Source organism: Hermetia illucens, chromosome 3 (genome assembly GCF_905115235.1).
Source record: "Hermetia illucens chromosome 3, iHerIll2.2.curated.20191125, whole genome shotgun sequence".
NCBI lineage: Eukaryota > Metazoa > Arthropoda > Insecta > Diptera > Stratiomyidae > Hermetia > Hermetia illucens.
Genome location: NC_051851.1, coordinates 29,749,640 through 29,763,638, shown reverse-complemented (window position 1 = coordinate 29,763,638; position 13,999 = coordinate 29,749,640). Strand labels below are relative to the sequence as shown.

At 42.6% G+C, this 13,999-nt stretch overlaps 2 protein-coding genes across 4 annotated transcripts; both read left to right on the top strand.

The window, feature by feature from the left end:
* Nucleotides 1-2,343: 2,343 nt before the first annotated feature.
* Nucleotides 2,344-3,694, top strand: LOC119652756 (cuticle protein 19.8-like). 3 transcript variants are annotated; one of them, XM_038057060.1, is made up of 3 exons: nucleotides 2,344-2,434; nucleotides 2,577-2,981; nucleotides 3,046-3,694. In XM_038057060.1, exons 2-3 carry the CDS (start codon nucleotides 2,859-2,861, stop codon nucleotides 3,610-3,612), a joined length of 690 nt encoding a protein of 229 aa, XP_037912988.1. In that variant the 5' UTR covers nucleotides 2,344-2,434; nucleotides 2,577-2,858; the 3' UTR covers nucleotides 3,613-3,694. The 3 variants fall into 3 exon arrangements, with proteins under 3 accessions (XP_037912988.1, XP_037912990.1, XP_037912989.1); XM_038057062.1 differs by having other exon boundaries at nucleotides 2,362-2,434; nucleotides 2,799-2,981; XM_038057061.1 differs by having other exon boundaries at nucleotides 2,367-2,434; nucleotides 2,787-2,981.
* A 7,539-nt stretch (nucleotides 3,695-11,233) lies between these two features.
* LOC119652765 (larval cuticle protein A2B-like) lies at nucleotides 11,234-12,057 on the top strand. Its single transcript, XM_038057073.1, has 2 exons — nucleotides 11,234-11,317; nucleotides 11,504-12,057. Exons 1-2 carry the CDS (start codon nucleotides 11,306-11,308, stop codon nucleotides 12,020-12,022), a joined length of 531 nt encoding a protein of 176 aa, XP_037913001.1. The 5' UTR covers nucleotides 11,234-11,305; the 3' UTR covers nucleotides 12,023-12,057.
* The last annotated feature ends 1,942 nt before the right edge of the window (nucleotides 12,058-13,999 follow it).

Here is a 13,999-nt window from a genome sequence, read left to right as displayed (position 1 = left end):
CCCTTTTCACAATGGGAGAGCTCGAAGAAGCAGTTCTCACTATGAAAAACAAGAAGGCGCCAGGTCCTGATGGTATCCTGGCGGTAGTTTACAAACTGGTGTTTCACCAAGGGCCAGAAATGCTGCTTGAGACGTTCAACGCTTGCTTGAAGGAGTGTATTTTTCCTTGTCACTGGAAAGTGGCGAGACTCGCGCTGATCCGCAAGGGTAAAGGAGACCTGGAAATCCCGTCCGCATACCGACCGCTGTGAATGCTTGACGCGGCCGGGAAAATGCTCGACAAGCTCATCGGGAATTGACTTGCTGAAGCAATCCGCGCTGCCCGGGACTTATCCCCAAGGCAGTTCAAGTTCAGAACAGGGAGATTCTCAGTGGATGCTATTATGGAGGTCGTAGATGCGGTTCATCGAGCCGAGGCATACAGCCACCGATCTCGACAGATAGTGCTCTCAATAACGCTTGATGTCAGAAATCCTTTCAATTCCGTAAGATGGACAAATATGCCAGGCAAATTAGAAAACTCATTCCACGCGCCAAGCTATCTCTTGCGGATTTTGAGGGATTATCTGGAAGACTGATCATCTTGACCAGAAAACTAGTGGTTCTTGGTATAATGCGCGGCTCCAAGATGAGCTTTTTCGAGCAAATCAAAACAGCAGCGGATAGAGCTGGAGCTCGAGTCTCAGTCTTGAGTCGGCTAATGGTGAATGTTGAGGGTCCTATATGTACTAGGAGATGTCTTCTTATGGGAGCAACGCAGTCGGTTTTGCTCTATGGCGCGGAGGTATGGGCTGATACCCTTGACAAGGAGGTGCATCGTATGCGCTTTGCTCAAGTGCAGGGGCGGCGAGCTTTGCGAGTGGCGTCAGCTTATCACACCGTCTCCGAACCGGCCGTGATGGTAATCGCGCAAATGAGCGCAAAGCTCTCTACCGTCGTAAGGGTGAAAACTTAAGAGAGGTTGTTGCCCATCAAGAACGTCTACGCATCGTTACCGAGTGGCAACTCCTTTGGCAAAATGAACCAAGGGCAGATGGACTGCAAGGCCCATCGACAATTTAAACCTGTGGCTGAGTGGAACACACGGTGAGATTGATTACTTCCTTACCCAACTTCTAAGCGCGCATGGAGGTTTTCAGTTTTTCCTGCACAGGATTGGGAAGGGGCGATCTCTTGATTGTGTGTTCTGCAATGGAGTGGGGGACGACGCTAAGCGCACCTTTTTCTCTTGCGTAAGGTGGGATGGCTTCCGTCAGCAGCTTTATGCAGACACAGGGGAGCTCTCTCTAGACAACATTATCAGAAAGATGATCTGAAGTGATCTGAAGAAGATTGAACTCGATCTGAGGAGGGACCGGATAACAAAGGGTTCTCTGAACTAACAACTTCCTTCTTCCCTCCCGCTGGTGAAAGGGATTCCCTGACTTGAAGGCTCCCAAAGCCGGGAGAGCAGGATGGCTATCCCGAAGTAATATGTCAAACGGTTCCAAGCTAGTTCTCTGATGACGGGGAGGTATTTAGTTAGCAATCCGACAGCCTACTGTTCCGGGAGTCCAACACTCTGGGGGTAAATGCTACCCTATAAAAAAATGGCACTCCTATTTCCAACGGTTTGGAAACGTTTTTGTTGAAGTTGTGGAAGTACCAGTTTGCACTAGGAACCTGAACTATTCAACTGTAGATTTTCAATCTACACTGACTTTTTACGACTTGAGTTTTTCAGAAAAGGATGTTGATTTAGACTGCTGTGTGCCAGTTTCAGATTCTTTAGGAATTTCCCAGAAAGTTTTTATAATATCAGTGAAACTCGCATTTTAACTTCCTAAGAATCTCCAAATTACTTCCCATCATAATGGTAACAATTAGGTCTTAATCTTAACGAACGCGAATTTGATTACATCAGATTCAAATCTATATTAGGAAATCTCCTTCCATGACAACGTGACATATCGTTTTCTATATGGAACCAATGTGTATCTTACTAAGAGCAAGAGTCGAATGATATCAAATACTTTCGCGTTCAACTTCGTATTCATTCTATATTGAGAATGGTATATCTCTTCAGGTGCTCTTAAGCCACATTTCAAATACAATCAATTTATGTACTTTTATATTAGTTTGTTGTGCATTTACTATGAGTATATCCCTTCTACGTAGCCACCCAACCATGAGTTCCTCCCATTGGTTCCATTGCCGGGACGTTCTATTTCTCTGCGCTTTGCCGTCCAAAGTTGAAGGGGTACTCTAATCAGAAGCAGTAGATAAGAAAATGGTGGGAGCGGATATGGATTGGGAGAATGCAATATAAGGAAGTTGGTCACCTTTTCGTGTGAAGTCGATCGTCGAAAACTCGCCATGGAAACATCTAGGCAAGCACTTTTGTTAACTTTGCCTCTACAAAGAATCTTCTTAGGCTAGATACCAGAGAGCATATGTAAGTTGATATTAAAGACGAGACAAATCATGCGAAAGTATATTATCTCACTTCGTGATGTAGTGATCGACTTATATAATTAGATTGCTACTAGGGAGACTATTCTAGGGTAATTTTTTATTCCAACAACAATTGAATGCAGACATTAGTGATCACAGCTTCGCGAGTGCTGTGAATGGGATTTTTAGTAGCTTGGTCAAAACTCAAAGCATTCGATAGAATACACAAAGTATCATAATTACTATGTCACTGAATGAAAGGCTAAATTTGATCCCCATGTTTGAAGATACCCCTATTAATGAAAACAGACTTACCACTAACCACATTTCCATTCATATGTGTACATTGAAAGCGAGAGTTTCAGATATCATGTTACTATCAATTGCACCACATTCTCTGCACTTTGCAATGCATCTCACCTGAAATGTGCAGTTGCAATCAGAGTATGCCGGCGGCGCCAACATGTATAAAAGACAAACAAGATGCAAATAGGGTCAATTCAAATCTGGAGCGTAACCAAGTCACACTGATTACGATGAACTACAAGGTATGTTGAAAGAGCAGGTTGTCAGGAGTTGAAAGCTATTTATTTAAAAAAAACTTTTTTTCAGTTTATAATCTTGTTCGGACTCATTTCGATTGTAAACGGAGGAGTCATCCCGGAGGTAAAAACTTCAAAGGAACCCAATACAACTGTTTCTCCGAAGGAATCGCAAGAGGAAGACGATTATGATTCAAACCCAAAATATAACTTCCAATATGATGTTAAAGATTTCACAACTGGTGATAACAAAAACCACAAGGAAAGTCGAGATGGTGACGTGGTTCATGGACAATATTCTGTCGCAGATCCTGATGGATTTAAGAGGGTGGTCGATTATACTGCAGACTCAATCAATGGATTCAATGCAGTTGTTCAGCGTCAAATACTCCCGGAACCCGGCAGTGTAGTTATAGATAAAAAGGAATCACCAGTGGAAAAGAGTAAACATGTCGCTCATGAAAACTTAATACCAATTTCGGCTCTTTCTAAACCAGTGAGAACGAATAAAGTTCAGATTGTAGTGATCCCTGATTCTGTCGTTCGGCCGTCCAAAATCACTCTGTTAACACGAAGTGAAGGATCCATCCAGGAAGGGAGTATTCAACGTTTGATTGTTCATAAGTCTAATATCTAAGGTCGATACTAATAAGAATATACTAGTCAAAACTGAATGTATGAGTGTGGATGATAATGGGTGAAAATTATGGATGTTGAATAATAAAGTCTGAATACTATACATAGAGACAAATCTTTCTATGGAAATTCCAAACAAACGGTCTTAAAAGTGTAAGGGCTAATCTGGTGAATATCATTAGAAAATTTGCTTGTGACAAGCTACCAAACTATGGAATATTGATGAAATCTCTCATCCAGCCAATCCTGATGTAGCTAGCAAGGCTTGCCAACTAGTAATGCGTTGATCCACTAATAATAATCCTTAGTGCGGCAATTCAATTCGATCTGGACCTTGTGTGTTACAGCACCCCACTAAATACCGTAACGGTACACTACAGGATTACAATACCCTGTAGGAGACAATGTAGATTCAGAAACCCTTTCACAGTTAAGTCGACCAGTATCCGGCGTCAAGACATGATAGAAATCCCACTGCTATCAGTGAGGTTTGAATTGTGGCGTCCTGTGCGACACGTTGATCCACTGCTGCACTTATATTTGAACAATTAAAGAAAAAGCGCTCGGCGGCTTCTTTTCTACTTACTTATCCTATTGACCTCTGAACGGACATGAACATCACTGCAACTTTCACTGATGACACAGATGTACTGGCAGTCCAGACCTTTGGTCATGCCATAGTGACAATAGGAAAATTAAGATAAAATGGAAGAATGTCTAGAGTCATAGAGATAAATAAGAATAATTCTGTTCGCAAGGTAAAGCCCATGCCTTGAGGTGGGACAATTGCCCCAAAAGTTAATCTAAATTGCATCTGGGCAATGATTTAACTGGAAACGAATACTGTGCACTACTTTCATTCTCTTTTTAGCTTTCAAATTATATTGCCTGACGATTTACTTCGATTCTCGGCTATTGGAGATTGGCGAGTTTCCATTCTGCATCATCATCATCATCAACGGCGGAACAACCGGTATCGGATCTAGGCCTGCCTTAATAAGGAACTCCAGACATCCCGGTTTTGCGCCGAGGTCCACCAATTCGATATCCCTAAAAGCTGTCTGGCGCCCTGAACTAAGCCATCGCTCCATCTCAGACAGGGTCTGCCTCGTCTACTTTTTTTACCATAGATATTGCCCTTATAAACTTTCCGGGCTAGACCATCCTCATCCATACGAATTGGATCGCCACCGACCGCAACCTGTTGAGCCGGATTTCATCCACAATCTGACGGTCATGATATCGCTCATAGATTTCGTCGGTATCCTCATGTAGGGGGGCCAAACATTCTTCGCAGGATTTTGTTCTCGAATTCGGCCAGGAGTTCGCAAGTTTCTTGCTAAGAACCCAAGTCTCCGAGGAATACATAAGGATTGACAAGACCATGGTCTTGTACACTAAGAACTTTGACCCTATGGTGAGACGTTTCCAGCGGAACAGTTTTTGTAAGCTAAAATAGGCTCTGTTGGCTGCCAACAACCGTGCGCGGATTTCATCGTTGTAGCTTTTATCGGTTGTGATTTTCGACCCTAGATAGGATAAATTATCAACGGTCTCGAAGTTGTAATCTCCTATCTTTATTCTTCCCGTTTGACCAGTGCGGTTTGATGTTGTTGGTTGGTTGGTTTTGGATGACGTTGCCATCATATATTTTGTTTTATCTTTATTGATGTGCAGTGCAGCCTAATATCCTAATAGCCTCGTGCTGCCTGCTCGATTTGGATGAAGGCAGCTTATACGTCTCGAGTTTTTCTTCCCATGATGTCGATATCGTCAGCATAGGCCAGTAGTTGGGTGGACTTAAAGAGGATCGCACCCCTCGTATTTACCTCAGCATCACGGATAACTTTCAAGGCGAGGTTAAAGAAGACGCATGATAGGGCATCCCCTTGTCTTAGGCGGTGCTGCTCCTGCTGCTTTTAACTGGCCTCGCACATTGGTCAAGGTCAGTCTAGTCAGTTTTGCCCTGGCTATGCTATCATAGGCGACTTGAAAGTCGATGAATAGATGGTGCAACTTATGTCCATATTCCAACAAATTTTCCATCGCTTGCCGCACAATGAAAATCTGATCTATTGCTGATTTGCCTGGAGTGGTGCCTCTTTGGCATGGGCCAATGATGTTCTGGGCGTATGGGGCTATCCGACCTAGCAAGATGGTGGATAATATCTTATAGATGGTACTCAGCAACGTGATACCTCTGTAAATGCTGCACTGCGTGGTATGTCCCTTTTTATGTATGAGACAGATAATGCCTCGTTGCACTCGTCAGGCATTGATTCTCTGTCACACACCTTAAAAAATGTAATTTGCCGCCACCATAATTAATCGATTCCGCTGTAATTACATTGGCTCCTGGCGACTTATGGTTTTGTAAGCAGATGAATTCAGCGAACTGTTTCTTCCATGCTTGGTAGTGTCACTTTTTGTGCGTCGTCTGCAGTTGGCGAGACCTCCAACCCGAGTTTTTATCGCTCAAAGTACGAAATCAGATTTCCCTCTTTGGGTCAACAGGAAGGCATCAATCTGCTGATTTGTTGGTAACACTTCCGCGCCTGGTGCGGTTGTTCCACTGTACTTTTGGAGTTCACATACCTGTTAGTTCTTCTCTCGGCAGAGTTCGTAGCAGGCCTCTGCACGTGCCTGCGTTCTTTGAAGGTGCCGCAATGCACAGTATCCAATTGGTATTACGGGTGGCTTTACTAGGGCTGGTTTTGCGGATTCACTCTCACTTGATTACCAGAATGGATTCTAGACGTGATAGTGAGCCGAGCCTATCTCCTCTGGAGAGTACCCCTCTTCTTCTTGCCATACTAGTGGCAATATGCTTCTGTACTCTTGAAAGCTGACTGCTAGGAGTCGCGAATCCGGTGTCACGATGTTGGCGACCGTAACGGTAATGGTGGGGGTTCGTAGATATCTGCAACTTCCACCGCCTCGTCATTGCTGGCACATTGTTCGAGCGCTGAGTTTGCCATAAGGTCAGTTGGGTTTCGACGCCGTACAATCAATCAGTTCGGGCACTTCGTGATCAACAGTAGATAGTTGTCCTCTGGGTGTGCATAATAAGAGAGGCGCTGATATCGGTCTCTATTGCTATCTGATGGTCGCTTGCGTGTTACGTCCGCCCCATTCGCGTGGGTTGGGGAGCTGTGACCCCCTAAGTTGAACTTCGACCACTTGTACGACCCAGCTGTCGTTCGACAGTGGGAGAGCGGTCTTGCTAATCGAACGGCAGATCTACTAAGTAATGCATCTGAGAATATCAATGAGCATTGGGCCACCGTCAAAACTGCTGTATTCCTGAGTACCATACAGACCGTTAGCCATGCCCCGAAGGGGCGTCCTAAGATCTGGTTAAATACGGATCGATGAACGAAAGAGTTAAACGCTCTACTGACTGCTTCGAGTGATGGCGGGCGTGACGTGCTCGAACTCCCATACCGAATGAAATCCCAAAAAGTTCACCGTAGTGTTCCGAGACAAGAGAGAATTTGCTATTGCGCCGGTCAGGGAAACGAAGGATGCCGCAGATCACAATGATTTTAGAAGCGTATGGTGCATTATGAAAAAGCTTGCACGTGGTCGCAAATATTTCAATGATCCTGTAAAGGACGTCAACGGTCGACTTCTCATCCGCGAAGATAAACAACTGAAGAGATGGAAAGGACACTTAACTATGGTTCTTAACCGTATTACATCCAATAAGGTTCCTTCTCTTGTGGATGAAATTACTAGTCACCGTAACATGTGGATATGGACTCTTCCTCTAAGCAGAGGAGAAAACATTTCAGCCATTAATGCATTCAAACGGATTAAAGTAGCTGGGCTTGATGGTTTTACTGCAGAAGAAAAGGATGATCGTTAAGATTCCAAAATAAGAGACCCGCTTTGAGTGAGACCGTTGGAATAGTATCTGCTCGCTCCCTACCGTCGCAAAGATAATAGCTCAAAAATTCTTGAACACATCAAAGAAAATCTCAAAAGCTCGATCGATAGAGACTAGGCTGGTTTCCACTCCAGATCCTCCTGCATTGACCACATCAACACCCTATCCCTCATTTTGTAACAGTGCGCTTAATTTAAATCTTCACTTTACCTGCTCTTCATCGATTTCGAGAAAGCAGAGCTGGAGTGCTCCACGTAGGAAGGGCATTCCAGAGAAACTAATAGCTATGATCAGGGAAACATATGATGGCGCGAAAAGTATCGTGCTGCACCGAGGCAAAATCTCAGAGGATATCGAGGACGAAAGGGAAGTCCGCCAGGGTTGCATCCTGTCCCATGATATTACTTCTCCTTGTTATCGGTGACGTTCTTCCTGCTGCCTTATTCCGAAGGCGTGGAGGAATTCAATGGATGATGACATCACCTTGACCAAATGGATCTGGTTTTACAAAGAGAGGCAAGTGGTGTTGGACTAAAGAAGAACACCAACAAAATCAAGGTTCTCTGTCTGACGGGTCATCGCACTCTCCCTATCTGCCTTAATGGGCAGTGCATCGAAGGGTGGATCAATCTGTATATCTACTGAGCGTGGTTTCTGTTTGCGGCGACACTGAATCTTCGTATTTTTGAATCGCAAATCAGCATTTCTTCAGATACAGCCAATAGAAAAGTAGGGTGCGAATAGAAATAATAGGTACGTACCGGTGTTATGACGCGGGTTCTAGCTGCCTTATAAATTCTCGTACGACCTGGTTGTCACACGTCCATAGGGCTGCTCCGCGTCGCTCTGAATCTATTAATAACAAATTTCTGCTAAAGTTTCTATATAATTCGTTTTTTTATGGCAATTATCTTTTTAAATCTACGACACTTGGCATTTCAGACAGTGTGGCTGCTATTGGGGCCTTCTTTTAAACTCCTTGGTCCTCTTTAGCTCCAAGAGGAGGTATCCTCTTTGATTTTTTTTGGGATCCTGTCATATCCTTTCAGGTTTTTTAAACTAAGATTGGCTTTTACTTCTCTTAATATAGCTGCATAAGACATACTATCCGTGTCTGAGGTGATAATTTTTTCAGGACCTTCTCGTAAGCTTTTTCGACGCAGCTGTCATGTTCTTTTGGTTTAGATTTCGATGGTTTTAGTCTTAGGCTCGCAAGGAGTTTCGTCCCCGATATGGGAGTACCTACCACCACGACGAAATTCCCACGAGAGAACAATGAGAACAAAAGTTGCTATTAGAGAACCCTCCCGGTCCCAGATAACTTCCGATGAGGCTGCGTGGCAAGAACCACTTCAGATAAGTCCCTCGCTCCCCCTCTTAGAACTTTAAGAGCGGCATGTGAAACTTTAGGTTAAATTAGCTGTTTTCGTTACATTTGAGTCTTTCAGAACTTTTTTTTTGTAGTGTGATGTGTGTTGGTTCATTATAAAACTTTTAGTTTTTTTTCTTCTTCAATAACCCAAAAGATCAAATAGGTTTCTAGACTTTTAGCTCAAATTTGACTAAGGACTAAGGCATCTCGACTTCAGTTAGTTAACTTATGACTTAAGAAGTTAACGTGGAAGCAAAATATCCAGAAACAAAAATCATGCAGATTGTTCTGGTGATGTAAGACTACGATAGGTTAACCCTGGGGACTCTAAATTGATGTATGCATGCATCGTCTGGTGGCCGAGACTGAACTGACTGAACTGACTAACAGCAGGAAGCGGCTGACCCAAATTCAGAGGCTCGGTTACCCAAGTATTACTCGAGCAATAATTATTGCACCGGTCATGACACTCGAAGCTATTCTAAATTTACCCCCAATCCATTTGGAGGTAAAACGGAAAGCAGCTAATAACACATAGCAAGCAAAGGCTTGATACTATTGGCATGTGGAAAGGCTGTCAATCATATGGTCATGCGTTCATCTGGAAATTTCTTGGCAAACATCAAATGGCTCTGATGCCCGTCGATTATACGGTTTCTAGATTCGTCTTCAAAAAGGCATACTCGGTCGTAATCGCCAAAAGAGTCAATAAATGCTCACGAGAGTTTTGGGATTACAGTTTTAATAATCTTCACAAACGGGCCAGTCATGGAAAACGGATCGTCCGCAGAGGTGTTTTTGGAAAATCCCAATACGGAGCTGACTCAATCTCTTTGCAAAATGACACTATGTTGGAACATAGCGGAGATATATGCCATTTTATTGGCAATAGAAGAATGGTTGCAGCAAAAATGGAAGGGTCGCACCATTCGAATCTGTTCCGCCAGTTGGCCAACCTGATTAGCACTAAACAGCAAAGATACATCGAGCCAGTTGGTATGGAGTTTTCATCAGGTGCTAATGAAATTTGGCCAACTGAACGAAACATTCCCGATGTGGGTGCAAAGCCACTCAAATACCACTAGTAGCAAGGAAGGTGACAGACGGACTCGCCAAGGCTCTGAATCCGCAGTGGTGGGGCCAGAACCAGCTTTAGGCATTCGTCCATTTAATGTCAAATCTACTTTGAAGGGTAGAATGCAAGGATTCACGAAGGCGAATGGAGAAATTTGAACTTCTACCGGCAGCTGAAAATTTTCGTTAAGGAATCCCGTGCGGTAGAGCCGCATTTATGTTGTCCCTTAAGACGTGGGACATAAAAACCCTAGTAGGGCTTTTAACGAGGCACTGCCCCTTAAACTACTACAGCTACCACATGGAAGAAATCGGAGTGGTGATTTCGGTCATATGCAGCCAATGTGAGGGGGAAGAAGAGACGGCCTTGCACTTCGTATGCAGCTATCCAGCTTCCTCGGATGAAGATACCTTGCTAGGATTTTCTTCAACGAAGAGTGTATGCATTCTCTGTCTCCGAAGAAATTTCTTAGATTCTCGAAAGCCTACCAACACCGTCGGTGATAGGACGACGAATAGGCGATTTACGGGAATAGTACAATAGGCCTAGCAAAGGTCTGAGTGCTTTGAGTTGCGACTCCTCCCATTAAACTAAACTAAAAACTAACTAAAGGGCTAAAGGATCAAATGGCCACTACAAGTGGTATACAGTGGGATGCAAAACAACCTCGTTTGCCGTAACAGATTTCATGTATTATGTAGAGCAAAATGTAGTACTGGTCAAGTGGTTCGAAATTACACTAAATAGTAATAATTTTATTCCCTCATATCAAATCAGATGTAAACAGAAGCGGGTGCTTATGAGTGGTTAAAACAATGTATATGAATACATTTTTAGTATTCATTTTTATGGTATTATATTTAACTTTATTATCTAATAGAAAGTATGTTGTGGAAAATACGGCTCTCTCGAAATATGTTTTCGCAATAATATTTACGTTTCTCAGGAAAACTGCATCAACAATTCTATCTGCCGAAAACTGTCACGTTCAATGCAGTCCTTGTAAGTTTGCAAATTATCACATTTTCTATTACTTCCCGAATAGAATCAACGCAAAAGCTCTAGTTGTCATTTTCAATGAATGGTCAACCTCCTAATGTATTAATTCAAGAATTTAGTTTAATTTCTACACTCAACTTACCAATACTGTATACACCAGGAAATGACCTCTTCATTATGGTAAGCAATGTGGAATTGAAGAAGATACTGTTTTAACCAAAACAGTTCACCTCTTCAATTGCGTTTTATTTTATCACCAACTGAATACCTTAAGTTAGTATAAAAGACGCTACTTACCATCAGTGAATTCAGTTCAAACCAAACATTCACATTATCTCACATTCAAAGCAAACGTTGCGATGGCATTCAAGGTGGGTCAAAAAGAAGTTTACTTTTTTCGGTGGAATATTATATATTCGATCGACATTCATAAGTTCTACTTTTTTAATAAAAAAAATAAAGAAAGCTTTGGAATATCTCTTAAACAATAATCATTTCTTATCACTATTAGATATTGTCTTAACATTATGATGAATTTCAATTTTTATCAATTGCAGTTTCTGATTATTTTCGCTTTCATTGCTGCTGCCAATGCCGGTCTTCTGCCAGTGGCTCGAGTATACGGCGCCACTCCAGTTGTAGCTGCTGCTTCTCCACTTTTAGCCAGAACCATTGGTGAATATGATCCACATCCACAGTACAATTATGCCTACGATGTCCAAGATTCCCTCACCGGAGACTCAAAGAGCCAAGTTGAAGCTCGTGATGGAGACGTTGTTCGTGGTCAATACTCCTTGATTGATGCTGATGGTTTCCGAAGAATTGTGGATTATACCGCTGATCCAATCAATGGATTCAACGCAGTAGTTCAACGTCAACCACTAGGAGCCGCCGTTGTTGCAAAAGCAGTTGCCCCCGTTGTAGCAAAAACCGTCGTTCCTTCTGCCTATGCTGCACCCATCGTTGCGAAAACAATTGCTCCTATTTCTTATTCAGCTCCAGTAGCATACGCCAGTCCAGCAACTGCTGTTGCTAGAACTTCACTTACCTCTTCAGTTGTATCATATGCCTATTAGTACAACACTAGAGTTAGTTGAAAATTAGTTTTAGAGATAAAATAAACAAAAAAATCAATTCAAATAAAGATATAGTTATGGAGTTGCCTTGCATTTATATTTTGCCCTGAAATGGCCTTTCAATAACACGTACTTCGCCCACACATTCTTTGAATTCTTATGCTTGCATTCTTCCGCCTAAGCAAATTTATGTTTACCGTTCCGGCTTCAAATTTAGACAATAATGCCAATGATAATGCTATAAAATTTAAGTAAAAAATAAAAGACTTAAGCGAGTAACTTGGTGTTAAGGCTGAATATTCAAACGTTGACGTTTTGTTAAAAAAAGCAGCATTAGCATTGGAGGGGAAAATGTATTCCGTGTACTTTGTGCTTTGAAAAAGAAATATAGATTGAGAATAGCTTGTTGTTAGTATAATTGTAGTCTGTCTATACCGGACAATCTCATGTCATCTCGCAACCAGTTGATAGATTCCTTGAAGAATTTTAAATCATCCCAGCAAATTGCTAGCAACCCTTCAATTGGATTGAAGTTTGTTTTTCATAGCCGTTAGCTTATTTGGTGTCTAGAAGATACAGCGCTTTGGTGAACGATCTAATTAAACCAAGCCTGTGATCAAGAAAAATGGCGAATCCTATCTAGATGAAGAAGATTTAATGAAGTTTCTTGACTTTTTTCCCATAAAAGAACATGTCAAAAAAGTCTTCCCTCTATTTACATCAAGCGATACTTTCCTGTCGTTCACCGTGGTGTTTGCACATTTCTCGCTCAGCCTTTGATTGGAATGGGACACCTAAGCACATTTTCAATTTTCATTTCCTCTTTGTACTTAATACACAAAATACTGGCCAGGTATATTTTCTACCGTTTTTATGTATTTTTTCGTCTCTGCTAGTTTTGTTGATACATTTCCGTCAGAACGGGGCGTGCTTTGTTGATTTGGAGTCCCTTTTCCGATTTCCTCACGTGCCTTCTGGTCTCCCTTCTGCCCTAGATTACGACTCACCCTCACCCTGGTTGGTGGAGCCTACGGGTTTTTGACCCGGTGACATGGGGGACGAGGAAGGCGTCCTCCCTGGAGGCCCTTAAACAAGGGGATGGCCGTACAACATGCAAAGTGATGAAGTCAGGGGGAATCTGTTCCTCAACTGGGGTCAAACTTTGTAAACTTGAAACCCAAGAGCAAGGTAGGTAAGATGAAGGATTGTAGACCATTCAGAGTTAGATCCATTTGATCCATATCCTCTACCCACAAACACCTCAAACCAACACCCCCCCCCCTTGGCAACAAAAAAAAATACCCATCGCTGAAAGCTGACTTTACAAAGTTTCTGGAAAATCAACAACGGAACGAGATTCTTTATGATCTCGAAACTCCAAGGAAAAGGTACCCAGTGCTGGTAGATAAAGATACACTGGAGGATGGCACAAGAATGAGCAAGGGCGAGCTCAAATTCTTAGAATGAACTAGGAGCATCAAGGTAGAAGGCACTACTTCAAGTCGAAGCACTCCTTCTCAAATGTTACATATACTGGTTTCGATTCTAAAGAAAAGGAAAGGCTCAGAGCTATTTAAACATTTTCCGACCGACTTCGCTCTTAAACGTGTTTTCTAAGCTGGTAAACTCCACCGTGAAAGTCGAAATTAATAAAAGAGCCCGTCTCGTTTTCTCAATTTCCAAACATTACCATAGGAGAAGCCAGCAAAACTGTCTCCAACTTTTTTAAGGACCTTACCCCAGTTGAATCTCTAGACTTTAACCACCCGCTGATCGGAAACATTTGAAGAGCTTTCAAGCCAATTCCAGTTTTGCGAGGTACTAAAACTTTTCCCAAATCATTGCAATGAAACTTCCCTAAAAAACACAAGGCGGGGCAGGTTAGCCGTGACAGCCTTTCCTAGGTCGCAGACTCTACTCTAGTCTTCAGCTGACCTTCCTTCTTCAACGCCTCCGAATATCAAAAAATGGTATCGG

Coding starts and splice junctions, on each gene's coding strand:
- LOC119652756 (XM_038057060.1), top strand. CDS start 2,859: ATGTGCAGTTGCAATCAGAGTATGCCGGCGGCGCCAACATGTATAAAA. Junction 2,982..3,045: donor TGATTACGATGAACTACAAG/GTATGTTGAAAG, acceptor ACTTTTTTTCAG/TTTATAATCTTGTTCGGACT.